This window comes from Nymphaea colorata, chromosome 2, assembly GCF_008831285.2.
Source record: "Nymphaea colorata isolate Beijing-Zhang1983 chromosome 2, ASM883128v2, whole genome shotgun sequence".
Lineage (NCBI taxonomy): Eukaryota > Viridiplantae > Streptophyta > Magnoliopsida > Nymphaeales > Nymphaeaceae > Nymphaea > Nymphaea colorata.
Window position 1 is genome coordinate 17,247,792 of NC_045139.1, and position 16,258 is coordinate 17,264,049.

The window sequence follows — 16,258 nt, forward strand, 5'->3', positions numbered from 1 at the left end:
AGAGAGAGAGATTTTTTAGAAGAAATTGTATTGATTTTTTTGATTGGTAATAATGGGAATTTGATCCCCTTACATACAAACAGTATATTGAGCTCCAGTTCAAAATCGGAGGCTGGCTGAGCTTTATCTACGCACATGCCATCTGTACAGTGTATGCTTGAAAGACGTCTTCGTTTCATGGAATTGTAAGGCAGTTGCGATGCTCAAAGCCAAACTCCTCTTCTTCTCTTCTTAGCAATGCATGGAAAGTAGGATTTTCAAGTAGGACGTTGGAATCACAAACCGCTTCCTGCCATCACCGACATAGACAGCAAAATGCCCCTTAGGGACACCAGCTGCCTGTTTCTTGGCAAGAACTGACAAAGTCAGGCGAATGCTCATCATCTTTCAACAGCTAACTTGAACTAGCAACCAAGTGCGTTTTCCTTCTGAAGGATGAATAAGATGATTAGGATTGGTTGGAAACAGCAATTGAATATGAGACTGTTCAGGATTCTGAACAGCTGGTTTGATGAACAAAGTGTGAAGGCGCTGCGACATACATATAGAGAAAGCTACCAACTAAAGCTGAGAGACATATCGTTGCCAAATCACATGGTTAGTCTATTTGTACACCTACATCTTCAATCGTCTCATATGGTGTTGTTCTCTTCAATCGTGATTCATATGGCCCTACCAATAATAAGTGGCCTCGGTTGTAATAACTATGTGACAGTCAAATCTTTAGCACATTGGATGTCTGTAACAAGCCTTTACCTGCTCAACTCGCCATTACCCATGGGTTCCTGTCACACAATCACTATGCACGCCCCACAACGACTGCAATGTCGACGTTGTTGCTCCAGCGTTAATTTGTTCTAGACATCCAACGTGACAGAGATTTGGCTGTCCCATATTTACAGCGACTATGACCACTTAACTCAATCTTGGCAGGGCCATATGAATCACCAGTGAAAGAGGACAACACCATATATGTCAGTTGATGATGTGGGCGTACAACAGACAACGATGTGACTTAACAACTTCTTGTTTCTTAGCATACAGTTGTTATGATTGTCTATATATATGCAGCAGCGCCTTCAAGCATTGTTCATCAAATCAGCTGTTCAAAATCCTCAACATACTCGTATCAATTTCTGCTTCCGGCCAATCCTAATCTTCTTCAGAAGGAAGAGTCACTCGGCTGCTAAATCAAGTAAGCTGTTCCAAAATGATGAGCATTCGCCTGCCTCTGTCAGTTCTTGCCAAAAAGCAGGCAGCTGCAGTCCCTAAAGGACACTTTGCAGTCTATGTCGGTGAGAGCCGAAAACCGTTCGTGATTCCAACATCCTGCTTGAAGAATCCTACCTTCCAAGCATTGCTAAGAAGAACAGAGGAGGAGTTTGGCTTTGAGCATCATAGTAGCCTCACAATTCCATGAAACGAAGATGCGTTCCAAGCACTCACAGCACATATGGCATGCGCTTAGAGGAAACATTCCACACTCAATTTTGTCGATATTGTTTTGTTTTGTTTTTTCTCCTTTTATGTATATAAGGGATCAAAGTCCCACTGCTACCAAATTACAGATAGAAATACAATCACTTCCCAAAAATTTATGGCGTCTATGCTTTTTCTCTTTCTGCTTTTTAACCACTTTATGACACACGATACATTTGTTGTTGTGTGTGTGTGTGTGTGTCTGTGATCATATATAGATGGACATATATATATAGTACTGACCATATACAGAGAAAGGACTGAGATCAGGACAGTTACAGAGAGCCCAAAAAAACGCATATGCCCTTGTTATATCATTCCTTTTTCAGTTGGTTGCTCGTAAATCCCTAATTTTTAATCAAGTCCTTACAGCATTTGCGATACATCGCAGAATATAGCCGTGACGAACTTACAAGTTTCTAAACTGTAGTACCTAAAGTTGCAACTCCCAACTCTTTTGGTTACCCCTTCTGAGTTGATTCAGTTCAGCTTAAGCCAATTTGGTCCTCACAGTCACAGATCAAGAAGTTTGTGACAAAAAACAATAAGGCTGACCGAAATCCCCTGTTTTTGCTTCTAATGAAATCAAGGATGCCTGTCATATCAGAACATACTTCTGGCCTGGAACACAACGTAGCGTTTGCACGGTTTAAATGTTTTATAAAAGTCAATGTTGCTGAATTGGTAGACGAATTTCGAATCTCTTTACTTTATTCATTTGTTTTGTTTTTCCAAAATAATTGGCATTTTAATTTGCCGTAAAAACAAATATGAAAAAATGGCAGTTTTCTTAGTAACAAAACACCATGGTAAGATGAATGGCTTAAGGAAGCCAAAAGAATATACAACCGAAAGTAGAAACCAAAATGAGATGTAGTGGGTGGAGGCAAATAGATTATTGGGCTGAGATCCCATCATGTATAGCAATCCCGAACTTTTGTTCATGAGAATACGGATTCAAAATTTTGTTTAACCCTCTCTATACTGAGGATGCCTAAATGGAAATGATGCATTTAGCTGTTTATTTCCTATTTTGATGCTCTGAAAATAGGAGCTTATTCAAGCGGTTAGACTTTCTTTTTTTCTTTTTTTTTTTTGAGAAGGGAGCAGGACAACACATCATGGCGAAACCAAGTCTTCTTTTACCAGATCTATGTGACGGACGCTGCGCTGCAATATATATATATATATTGTGAAGTTGCTCTGCCTTAGGATCAGGAAGAAGATTGCTTCAGTAGGACCATATGATACGATGCTATGAATGAATCTGCATTGTCCTTAAGATATCTCGCCTCTGACACCGGTAGGAAAATATCGCTCGAGAGACTTCGGTTTTGGATTGCGCAGGACATATAAGAAGAATATGTTGTATAGCCATCAAGTCGTCCATTTTAAAGATCGTGAATCTCTATCTTGCTCGATGTAGAACTGCAATCGAGGATATGGCGAGCGAGAGAGACAGAGAGAGAGAGCTTTGTGAAAAGAAATTGTATTCATTTTTGTAATTGGTAATAATGGGATTTTGATCCCTTTATATACAGAACAATATATTCAGCTCTAAACCAAAATTGGGTGATGATTTGCTTCCTCTATGCACATGCCATTTGTGCTGTGAATGATTGGAAGACGTCTTCATTGCACGGAATTGTGAGGCCACTGTGATGCTCGAAACCGAACTCCTCTTCTGCTTTTCTCAGCAATGCTTGGAAGGTAGGATTCTTCAAGTAGGATGTTGGAATCACAAACCGCTTTCGGCTTTCGCCCACATACACAGCAAAATGCCCTTTAGGGACACCAGCTGCCTGTTTCTTGGCAAGAATTGAAAGAGGCAGGCGAATGCTCATCATCTTGTTGTGCTTAGCTCGAAGTAGTAGCTCCGCTCGTGTAGGATGGAGAAGAAGAAAAGAAACAGGAAGATGCAGCTTGAGTATGATGAATATTGAGACTCGGTGATTTGATGAGCAAAGGCTGAAGACTCTGTGGCGTATATATAAGAAAGGTGAGTGGCAGTAATATCAAAGTAATGCCACAGACATATCCTTGCTAAATCACATGGTTGTCATGACTTGACCCATATGGTCATGTCTCCTTCAGGCCCACAACCCCACATTTTGTTGCAGTCCTAATTGCAGTGCTATGAAACAACCGCAGTTCATCGCATATTGGATGTCTAAAAATAGTTATCTACCAACTCGGCATGCTTTTGCCTATTTCGAGAACATCCCTAATAGCTTTCATGTCCCAAGTCACCATGTATCATAAGAATTGCAGGGTCAAGATAACCTCTCTTTTAATTTTTGTCTGGTTCACAGAATATGATTCAGCACAGCTTTACGGCCACCTACATATTTTATAATAGTTAGCAAGTTCATCAAAACAGAGATCAACAGAATTCCAAATAACAAGTAAAAATGTTCAAGATTGCTATAATGACTGCTGTAATGGGACTTTAAAAATAAAACTAGTGCTATACGCAGTGGATAAGTGGTCAATCCTCTTTGAGGGGAAAGAGGAACCAGTAGAGTCTTGGTGTCCTGGCACTTTGTCCCTAGTTGTTGGAAACAGGGCATGTGCTTTGCACATTGCTGTGCGACCCACAAGCTTGTGAAGTAGTTCTGTGGGAGTGGGCTCATTTTTGGCCCCTCCATATCAATGGGAGTGGGCTCATTTTTGGCGAAGGCATTCATGAACCTTAAAAATATGAGATAGATTTAATAACATATCCCTTAATGAAGTTATTGCGGTATTGGATCCAATCAGATGCACATCTAACCTAAAGTGGGGAAGGGCCTTTAATTAGGAGAATCATTGTGTAGTTCCACAAGGATCCGCATGCTCTTGTCATGACCATGTCTTTTGGAGCAGATTTCTTACTGATGTTGAAGTTATGAAATTTACCTCTAAGAGTCTATTCCACACATGAATAGTTACATCTATTTTACCACAATAACAACTTGTACCACAACCTGTATTCTGTAATCTGCTTCAGGTACTGCCTTACCAGGGTATATTATGTGCACCTACAATTGTTTTCACTTGGACACACCATATGGGTTTGTTAAAACAAAATCCCATCTGAAATCTAATAAGTTCAAGATTTTAGTGATCTAAGTTGACATAAAACATGGCTTGAATCAAATGAAAGATTGTTTAATTGAACTGGCCACCTTTACATTGGAATATAGTTTCCATTATTCATGTGAATGGAAAAGGAACGCAGGCGAACCTAAGTCTGATTCAGGTCCAGCTGGTAATCTGTGCTAGGGAAAGATCCTAGATATGTTTATCTTCAACTACTTGGTGACTCTACGTATTTATGCACACACAGACACACAAAAGCAGATTGCTTATCATAAAGTGGTCAATGCTATGTCACATGGCTGTAGGTGCCAGATGTGGCAAGTTCTAAAAAAATTTGGGTGCGGGTATGGCAAGTTCTATATTGTTAATTTCTTTTATCAAGACTACCTTTTTCTTATACAAAATTCAAAGTTGTATTCAATAAAATGGGGGAGAAAAGAGAAGACAAAACAAGAGTGAGCGGTCAGCAGCACCCAACTCAGGCAAACCAAGGTGGGCACCCAGCGTCGGGTGCATCTCCAGTTTTGACGCACCTGTGTGACTTAGAGTCAAAGAGAATAAAGAGAAGAAGTATTGAGGCTACAAATTTTTCGAAAGTGGTTATATTTGTATTTATAATTTGGTTACAATGGGATTTTGAACCCTCATCTATACAAAGGGAGAAAAAAACAATATTGACAAAATTGATTGAGGATGGCTTCCTCTATGCACATGCCATTTGTGCTGTAATTGCGTGGAAGACATCTTCATTGCATGGAATAGTGAGGCCGCTGTGATGATCAAAACCAAACTCCTCTTCTGCTCTTCTTAGCAATGCTTGAAAGGTAGGATTATTCAAGTAGGATGTTGGTATCTGTAAGACCCACGAATTTTATTAAGTTTCCTTTAATATTTGAAACTTTACTTTGTGGAGGAATCAAAAGAAAGATCAAATGATGATTTCTGTAACTGCCAAGGGTAACCAACACTCGTATAGAAAGAATGGAAGGGGAAAGAGAAACTGACGGGTGATTGATTTCCTTGTGAGAGATTGAAAATTAGTCGTCTCTTATTGCTGCAACCCTCAACGGGAGACTCCAACGACAAGAGAAAAAAAGAAAGGAAGATAGAGAGAGTGAGGGACGTCCTCATCTTTGCCCTCCTTCCAGTTGAGGTAGAGATTGGTGGCTATTGTGAGGAAACCGGAAGCGCAAGAAGACTGCGGCTGAAAGTTTGGCTTGGATTTGAAAGGTATGGGGATTTTCTATCATGAATGTAGCATGAAGCCTGTATTTTTGGATGTGGTATAGATAAATATACTTGTAGACTTATGTGTTTATATGCCTAGATGTGACTCTACGCATGAGGTGTTTTGATGCACAATGTTCTTAGTAAGAGTGATCTCTGAGTTTCTTTTGAAATAAAGAATGTTTGATACAAATGTGAAGTGAAAGGCCTGTAAATCATAGTTGAAGTTTTGAAACCCTCGGGTTCGTGCGTTATATTGTATGCGTTAGTTCTAGTTCATCTGTGAGAAACCAAGATTTCATCCGACCCTAAGACAGAGAATGCACATTTGAGATAGAAACGAAGATATCAACCCTCAAGGAGGGTCTGACCTTAGAACATATGATACAAACCTGAAATGGGAAGACGCTGCAATACAAGAACAGGCCGTCCAAGACGATGTCGACAGAGGAAAGGCCTGCTCCGTTCAAATTTGGGTAAACCCAAAAAAAGCAAACGAGGATGAGGGAAGGAAATTACCACAGCTCTATCGACGAGCATGACCAGTTGCCCAATCGACTGGAAATCAGTCGTCTCTTCGTGTGGGTATCAGAGAGCCGATTTGGGGGGAAAAGAAGAAAACGGCACTCAAGTGGCAGGTTTCCTCCAGTGATTCCTCCTTGTTGACGACTCCTCACTGTCACAGCAAAAGGGAGACTGAGAAGACGCCGTTGAAGTTGGGAAGTCATCTTCCCCACGGTGGCAGCACTGAAGAAAAAAAAAAAACGGGAGAAGGGAAGGAGCAGTGTTCCACTGATTTTGGGTTGCTGAAAACGGAGGAGACTCCACCGCCTAACGAACGAAGAGGAGAGAAAGGAGAGCTCGTGTGGAGCTATGGCGTCGGAATCCGCTGGAGGAGGACGACCTTGGCTTCCCCATCGTGCTGGTTTTGGGTGGCTGAAGAAGAGCAGGGGAAGCCACCGTCGGTCGAACGAAAGGAAGGAGGCTCGTGAGGAGAGAGAAAACGAAGTCGTGAAATGAAGGAAAAACGAGCGTTGGTTGGAAAATTTCAAAACAGGTCCACTAATTAGCAAAATATTCAGTAAGCTGTTATACATTTTATAACTTCCATGCCGCAACATTTTTGCTAAAAACCTCTTCAAAAAGAGGCTTGCGAAAGTGTTTTTCAGCAGGAAACGGATATTTAATATGAAATTACGTTTCGATACCCTTTAAGTTTTTATAAATTGTCAAAAGGTAGTTTTATAAATTAAAGATGAAAAGTTATGTGTTATTGCTGTTTATGCTCCTAATTGTGTTTAAAATTTCAGAAAGATGGTCCTGAAATCCATTTCGAAAAGATGAAGAGGAAAGTCACGTTTTAAGAATTTAAAGTATAAATTCTCTTACTTTTGAATGGTTATTTTATTTGAGAATTCTTGGCGTGATAGTCCGTATGTTGTTTCTGTGTTTTGAGGCCATTATAAAAAAAAAAAGGTTTATTGTTTCTGTCTGGGAAGCCGAGCCTGAGGGCGGTTTCTTATTGAAATAAAACAATGTTTTGGGGATTTGTGGTTATTTTTATTTGGGTCCAAGTATTTTATTATTGAAATAAAACAATGTCTTATGTTCTGGTCATGACTCAATATTGCTTCCGCTATTATAGAAATGAAAGAAAATTTTTGGTGTCAAAAATTGGGTAAAGTGTCCCTTAGGGACTGCAGCTGCTTGTTTCTTGGCAAGAACTGACAGAGACAAGCGAATGCTCATCATTTTTTAATAGCTGACTTGATTGAGGCAACCAAGTGATTTTTTCTTTCTGAAAGATGAAGAAGATTATTGGGAATGGTAGGAAGCGGCAACTGTATGAGTTTGTTGAGGATTCTGAACAGCTGAGTTGATGAACAAAGTGTGAAGGCGCTGCTACATATATATAGAGAAAGCTACCAACTGTAAGCTAAGAGGCATGTCGTTGCCAAATCACATGGTTGTCTATTTGTACACCCACATCTTGAATCGTCTGATATGGTGGTGTTTATCTTCAATACGGATTCATGTGGCCTTACCAAGATCAAGTGGCCTTGGTTGCAATAACTATGGGACAGCCAAATCTTTAGCACGTTGGAGGTCTGTAACAAGCCTTTGCATGCTCAACTTGCCATTACCTATCGCTTCTTGGCATTTGCTTCAGTGCCTGTTCTAGACATCCAACGTGTTAGAGTTGTGGCTGTTTCATGGTTGCAGCAACTATCACCACATAACTCAATCTTGGTAGGTCCATATGAATCACCAGTGAAAGAGAACACCACCATAGATGTCAGTTGATGATTGGGCGTGCAACAAACAACGATGTGGTTTAACAACAACTTGTTTCTTTGCATGCAGTTGATATCATTATCTATATACATGCAGCAGTAAGCAGTGACTTCAAACATTCTTCATCAAATCAGCTTGTTCAAAATCTTCAACATACTCGCATCAATTTTTGCTTCAGGCCAATCCAAATAATCTTCTTCATCCTTCAGAAGGAAGAGTCATTCGGTTGCTAAATCAAGTGAGCTGTTCGAAAATGACGAGCATTCGCCTGTCTCTGACAATTCTTGCCAAGAAACAGGCAGCTGCAGTCTTTAAGGGGCATTTGGCTGCCTATGTCGGCGACAGACGGAAGCGATTTGCGATTCCAACACCCTACTTGAAGAATCCTAGCTTCCAGGCATTGCTAAGAAGAGCAGAAGAGGAGTTTGGTTTTGAGCATCACAGTGGCCTTGCAATTCCATGCAATGAAGATGCCTTCCAAGCATTCAAAGCACATATGTCTTGCGCATACTGCAAACATTCCATGCTCAATTTTGTCAACGTTGTCTCATTTTTTTCTCCCTTTGTGTACATAGATCAAAGTCCCACTGCTACCGAATTACTGATAGAAATACAATCAGTTTCCAAAAATTGATTGTGTCAATACTTTCTCTCTTTCTACTTTGTGTATGTGTGTGTGTGTGTATTTATATTGTACTCTGTGTGTATATTTATATTGTACAGACCATATATTGGAGAAAGTACTGAGATCAGGGCAGTTATAGGAAGCCCATTAAGAACCCATATACCTTCGTTAAGATTTTTCTTTTTCAGTTGGCGGCTCGTAAAATCCCTAATTTGTTATCAAGTCTTAATAGCATTTGCGATCCATAATAATTGCGTATTTACTGCAGAATATAGCTTTGACGAACTTACAAGGTTCTAAAGTATGGAACCTAAGGCTGCAACTCCCAACTCTTTGGGTATTTCTTCTGAGTTGATTCAGTTCAGCTTAAGCCCAATTTGGTCCACTTAGATCAAGAACTTTGTGACATAAAACAATAAGGTTGGTCTAAGTGCCATGTTTTTTGTTCTAATGAAATCAGGGATGCCTGGAATATTTATTTTGTGAAGTTGCACTGCGTCATGATCTGGAAGAAGATTACTTCACTAGTCCATATGATACGTTGCTACCAATGAATGTGCATTGTTCTTAAAATATCTCGCCTCCGACACCGATAGGAAAATATTGCTTGAGGGCCTTCAGGATTGGATTTCGCAGGACTAATAAGAAAAATATGTTGTATAGCCATCAAGTCGTCCATTCTAAGGTCTGCCAAGATCGGGATTCTCTATTTTGCTTGATGTATAAGTGCAGTCGAGGATAGAGAGAGAGAGAGAGAGAGAGCCTTTTGGAAGAAATTGTATTGATTTTTGTGATTGGTAATGATGGGATTTTGATCCCCTTACATACAAATGTATTCAGCTCCAGATCAAAATTGAATGATGATTGGATTCATCTATGCACATGCCATTTGTGCTGTGAATGCTTGAAAGACATCTTCATTGCATGGAATTGCGAGGCCATTGGGATGCTCAAATCCAAACTCCTCTTCTGCTCTTCTTAGCAATGCTTGGAAAGTTGGATTGTTCAAGTAGGATGTTGGAATCACAAACCGCTTTCGGCTCTCCCCGACATAAACAGCAAAATGCCCCTTAGGGACACCAGCACCCTGTTTCTTGGCAAGAATCGAAAGTGGCAGGCGAATGCTCATCATCTTTTTGTGTTTGGCTTGAAGTGATGATCCTTTAGCTGTGCCTTGTGAAGGATGGAGAAGAAGAAAAGAAACAGGAAGGTGCAGCTTGAGTATGATGAATATTGAGACTCGGTGATTTGATGAGCAAAGGCTGAAGACTCTGTGGTGTATATATAAGAAAGGTGAGTGGCAGTAATATCAAAGTAATACCACAGACATATCATTGCTAAATCACATGTTTGTCATGACTTGACCCATATGGTCATGTCTCCTTCAGGCCCACAACCCCATATTTTCAGTGGGCTGTCCTAATGCGGTGCTCTGCAACAACCGCAGTTTATAGCATATCGGATGTTTGGAAGTCGTATTTACCACCTTGACATACTTTTGTCTATTTCTAATCTCCTAATAGCTTTCATGTCCCAATCCTCCATGTATCCTTAAGAATTGTAAGTTCAAGATCAGCTCTCTTTTAATTTTTATCTGATTCACAGAACAGAGATCAATAGAATTCCAAATAACCACTAAAAATATCCAAGAATTATTACAATGACTGCTGTAATGAAACTTCGAAAATAAAAGTAGTGCTATACGGAATGGATAAGTGGTAAATCCCCTTTGAGGGGCGAGAGGAACCAGTAGAGTCTTGGTGTCCTGGCACTTTGTCCCTAGTTGTTGGAAACAAGGCATGTGCTTCATCACATTGCTGTGCAACCCGTAAGCTTGTGAAGTTGTTTTCTTCCATCATAGCAGTAGGCCCTCCCATATCAATGGGACTGGGCTCATTATTGGTGAAGGCATTCATCAACCCTATAACTGTGGGCTAGATTCAGAACATATCCCTTTACTAATGGATTCAATCAGACGCACATCTACCATACAGTGGAGAAGGGCCTTTATTAGGAAAATCGTTGGATAGTTCCATAAGAATCCACATGCTCTTGTCAAGAACATGTCTTCTGGAGCAGATTCCCTAAAGAATTTGACCCAATGAGTCTATGCTCCACATGAATAGTTACACCATTTTACTAGAATAACAACTGGTACCACAACTTCTATTCTGTATTCTGCTTCAGGCATCATCTTACCAGAGTATATTATGTGCACATGCATTTTTTTTCACTTGGGTACTCTTTTTGGGTTTGTTCAAGCACAAGCCTATCTGAAATCTAATCTGTCCAAGTTTTTAGTGATCGAAGTTGACATAAACATGGCTTGAATCATATGAAAGATCATCTAATTGAAGTTCGGCCAGCTTTTTGTTGGAATATACTTTCCAGTTTTCATGTGGATGGAAAAGGAATGCAGGCAAACCTAACCCTGATTCAGGTCCATCTGGTAATCTGTGCTAGGCAAAGTTCCTAGTTATGTTTAGCTTCATCTACTTGGTGACTATATATATATTCACACACGCACAAAAGCAGATTCTTTATCATAAAGTGGTTAAAAAGCAGAAGGAGAAAAAGTGTCGAGGCTATAAATTTTTCAGAAGTAGTCATATTTGCTCTTTTAATTTGGTTACAATGGGACTTTGATCCCTTATATACACAAAAAGAAAAACTGACATTTAACAAAATTGAATGGGCATGGTATCCTCTATGCACATGCCATTTGTGCTGTCAATGCTTGGAAGGCAGCTTCATTGCATGGAATCGTGAGGCCACTTTGATGCTCAAAACCAAACTCCTCTTCTGCTCTTCTTAGCAATGCTTGAAAGGAAGGATTGTTCAAGAAGGACGTTGGAATCACAAACCGCTTTCGACTATCACCTACGTAGACAGCAAAGTGTCCCTTAGGTACTGCAGCTGCTTGTTTCTTGGCAAGAACTGACAGAGGCAGGCGAATGCTCATCATTTTTGAATAACTAACTTGATAGAGGCAACCAAGTGACTTTCTTTCTGAAGGAGGAAGAAGATGAATGGGATTGGAAGGAAGCAGCAATTTTATGAGTATGTTGAGGATCCTGAACAGCTGATTTGATGAACAAAGCTTGAAGTCACTGCTGCATATATATAGAGAAAGATAATAACTGCAAGCAAAGAGACCTCTTATTGCTAAATCACATGGTTGTCTATTCTACACCCACATTAGGAATCAGCACACACATGGAGTTGTTCCCCTCACTAGTGATTCATATGGCCCTACCAAGATTGAGTTAAGTGGTCCTGGTTGCTCTAACTGTGGCACATCCAAAACTCTAGCACGTTGGATGTCTATAAGAAGCCTTTACCTGCTCAAGTTGCCATTGCCTGTGGCTTCCTTAGCCTGCACAGCAATGCACACCCCACAACAATTGCAATGTCCAGGTTGTTGTTTCATTGCTGTTTTTCCATTTTAATTTTAATATAATTTAGAACAAAGTTACTGAAAAGCCAAGCTCGTGCTCTGGTTTTTGATGACATCTTTGATCCAAAGTACATCAACATTAAAATGGAAGAAGAGCATTGGAGTAGCAACATGGACCTAGCAACAGTTGTGGGGCATAGTGACTGAAGGCTAAGGAAGCTATAGGTAATGGCAAGTTGAGTAAAGGCTTTTTCTAGACATCTAACGTGCTAGTGTCTTGGCTGTCCCATAGTTACAGCAATTAGGACCACATAACTCAATCTTGGCTGGGCCATATCAACCATTAGTGCAGAGAACAACACCATATATGTCAATTCATTATGTGACTGTACAATAGACAACCACGTGATTTAGTAAGAACATGCCTCTTACCTTACAGTTCCTATCTTTCTCTATATATATGCAGCAGCGCCTTCAAACTTTGTTCGTCAAATCAGCTTCAGAATCCTCAACATACGCATACTCAATTTTTTGCTTCCTAACAATCCCAGTCATCTTCTTCATCCTTCAGAAGGAAAAGTCACTTGTTGATAATTCAGTTAGCTGTGCAAAAATGATGAGCATTCGCCTGCCTCTGTCAGTTCTTGCCAAGAAACAGGCAGCCGGTGTCCCTAAGGGGCATTTTGCTGTCTATGTCGGTGATAGCCGGAAGCGCTTTGTGATTCCAACATCCTACTTGAAGAATCCTACCTTCCAAGCATTGCTAAGAAGTGCAGAAGAGGAGTTCGGCTTTGAGCATCACAGTGGCCTCACAATTCCATGCAATGAAGATGCCTTCCAAACACTCACAGCACAAATGGCATGTGCATAGAGGAATACAAATGGAAATACGAATCAATTTTGTCGATACTGTTTTTTTTTCCTCCTTTGTATATATATGGGATCAAAGTCCCACTGTTGTCAGATTACAAATGGAAATACAATCGGTTCGAAAGAAATTATAGCCTCAACACTGTTTCTCTTTCTGCTTTTTAACCACTTCGACAAACAACATCTTTGTGTTTATGCCTGTCTGTGTTCATATAGTCACCAAGAAGATGAAACATCACAAATTTGAGGCCTATGCCATGTGTATCCAAGCCGTATAGGAAAACTTGGGCATGGAAATCCTCAAATATTTATAGCAGAAGAAAATTGAATTTGGTTTTCTTACGAGTCAAATGATGGGGATATTGAAAATCAGTGTCCGCTGCTACACCAAAGCGGTTTCTGTGACTTAAATAGTTTACGATTGGCAATGTTGCTCAATCGATCGATAAATTTAAAACACTTCACTTGATTCCTTTTGTTTTTCCAAAACAATGGCATTTGCAAATGTGGAAAAAAGGCAATGTTCTTGATAACAGCAAACCATAGCAGAGATGAATGACCGAAGGAAGCAAAAAGAAGAAGCAGCCGTAAATAAGAACCAAAAGGAGAGGTAGTGAGTTGAGGTCAATAAATTATTGGATTGAGGTCCCCTCTTGTATAGGAATCACAAACTTGAATACCCAAGAAACCGATTGAACAGTAAGTCGAAATTCACTTTTCCCTCTCTACACTGATGAAGCCTAGATGGAAACGGATGCATCTAGCTGTCTAGTAAAGACCCTCTAGCTGATAAAGATGACTTGCAATTTTATTTGAAATACGTGGTTTATTGCTCGCAGAAAGCTTTCCTATCACATTCGAGGCACTGTCACAAATATGGTGTCCTTTCAGAAAATTTATACCTTGTTAAAAAGATATAGAACGAAAAACCCATTTTTTTGCTTTTTCCAAAAAAAAAAATGCCAAGATGGATGTAGCACATTTTGTAAGAAGAGCTGCTGGAAACTTGTAGAAGCAGAATACGAAAGAAAGCCTACTCAGGATGCCTTCTGTGGTACAGCCGTCGTTAAGCTGTAATTAAACAAATCCGCATCAATAGGTTATGCGCTCGTAGCTGTAACTGAATGTTGTATTCAAGAAACATTCATTTCTCTTGCTTCTCTCTGTCCTTACGAGCAGTTTCCTCAAATTCTCGCGTTCTTTCTTTCCCTTTCTTTTGTCTATTCATAGCAGATCCTGGTTGCAGAAGAGTTCAACAATTTTTTCGTGTTTATAAATATTTTTTTCGCATTATTTTTATATTATTTTTGCTTTAAAGTTTGAAAGTATTCTATCAATAACAAAACATTATTTTTATAATTTTATCTAGTTATTTTTTTATGTTTTGAGTTGGTTTCTCTTTTTTTTTTTACCTAATTTTAAATGTTTTTAATAATTACGAAGATTTTCTTAAAAAATAACTTTATCCAAAATTACCCAAAAAAGCTATCATTAAAAACCTGAGAATGGTTTGAGGGATATCTGTTTTTTGCTCACCAACGAGAAAAAACCACGAGTTTTTCTATGTAGTGTACTTTCAAAATAAATGTTCTTATAAGTTTCGTAAACCAAATGATGATCTTTTCCGACGAAGCCCCTGCCCAACCCCTCGTTCCCAGTCGGTGATCTTTCCATTTTCGTCGTATAGTTTTGAAGATGGGAGCTCGTTCAACCTGTTAAACTAGAAAAGAAACAATTAAAAATGCTAGCCAAATCTAATATATGTATTTCTAGTTCCTAATAACCCTCGACGGCCGCTGCGCTGCAAACTATTTATTTTGCGAAGATGCTCTGCCTTATCACCTAGAACAAGATCTCTCAAGCAGGCCGACGATTCGATACGATACCACCAATTCTTCGAAGGGAAAATTTGCTGTGTTGCCATCGAGACATCCATGATAATTGTTTACTTTTTTTTATGTAGGAGTGAAGTGGAGCATCTGGAGAGAGAGAGAGAGAGAGAGAGAGACAGAAAACTTCTTGAAAGAGATTGTATTGTTTTGTGTGATTGTTAACAATGGGATTTTGATCCCCTTATATACAAAGCAGTATATTCAGCTCTACAACAAAACTGCATGATAATTGGGTTTCTCCATCAAGAAGCCATTCGTGCTGTGAATGATTGGAAGACGTCTTCGTTGCATGGAATTGTGATGCCATTGTGATGCTCGAAACCGAACTCTTCTTCTGCTCTTCTTAGCAATGCTTGGAAGGTAGGATTCTTCAAGCAGGATGTTGGAATCACAAACCGCTTTCGGCTCTCGCCCACATACACAGCAAAATGCCCCTTAGGGACACCAGCTGCCTGTTTCTTGGCAAGAATTGAAAGAGGCAGGCGAATGCTCATCATCTTGTTGTGCTTATTTTCAAGTGGTGAGCCTTTAGCTTGCCTTGCGAAGGATGAAGAAGAAGAAAAGAAACAGGAAATTGCAGCCTGAGTATGAGGAATATTTGATGAGCAAAGTCTGAAGACTCTGCTGTGTATATATAGAGAAAGGTGAAAGGCGGTAATCTCACAGACATGGTCATTGCTAGATCACATGGTTGTCAATTGTAGGTTCATCATGACTTGACCCATATGGTCATGTCGCCTTCACTAGTGATTTATAGGCCCACACTCCCCACATTTATTTGAGCAGTCCTAGTTGTAATCCTCTGCAACAGCCACAGTTTATGGCATATTGGATGTCTAGAAGCGCTTTCACCCTATGTGACTTGCTTTTGACTGTTCTAGAACTTCTCCCGGTCTATTCTTCCGTGTTCACCATCTACCATGAGAATTGCAAGGTTCAAATCGGCTGTCTTTTATGTTTTATCTGGTTCACAGGGTAGAGGATAGAATTCAGCACAACTTTAAGGCCTCCTTGAATCTCAGCTCGCGATTCGCAAAACCAGAGTTTCACTAAATTCCAATTAAGCGCTAGAAAATATCAAGAATTATTACAATTACGGCTGCATTGGAATGTTAGAAATTAAAAAAAACTAGTGCTGCTGGAAGTGGACCAATAGCATATCCTCTTTGAAGGGAGAGAGGAATCCGTAGGGTCTTGGCGTCCTGGCACTTTGTCCCTAGCAGCTGGAAACAAGGCATGTGCTTGAGCTTAAGAACTTGTTTTGTACCGTTATAGCAGTAGGCCCCTCCATATGAAAGGAAATGATCTCCTTATTTGCAAGGCCATTCATCGTTTTTCAAACTATGGAACATATCCCTTTATAAAGTTATGGCCTTGGATCAGATGCACATC

The 16,258-nt window shown here is 39.9% G+C and overlaps 2 protein-coding genes across 2 annotated transcripts; one reads left to right on the top strand and one right to left on the bottom strand.

Moving 5' to 3' along the window:
* The first annotated feature begins 8,335 nt into the window (after positions 1-8,335).
* LOC116247469 (auxin-induced protein 6B-like) lies at positions 8,336-8,716 on the top strand. Its single transcript, XM_031619648.1, has one exon. It carries the CDS (start codon positions 8,336-8,338, stop codon positions 8,714-8,716), a length of 381 nt encoding a protein of 126 aa, XP_031475508.1.
* Positions 8,717-9,536: 820 nt separating this feature from the next.
* On the bottom strand, positions 9,537-9,929 carry LOC116247116 (auxin-induced protein 15A-like). Its single transcript, XM_031619083.2, has one exon. The coding sequence runs from the start codon at positions 9,837-9,839 to the stop codon at positions 9,582-9,584; it is 258 nt and encodes an 85-aa protein (XP_031474943.1). The 5' UTR covers positions 9,840-9,929; the 3' UTR covers positions 9,537-9,581.
* Positions 9,930-16,258: the final 6,329 nt, after the last annotated feature.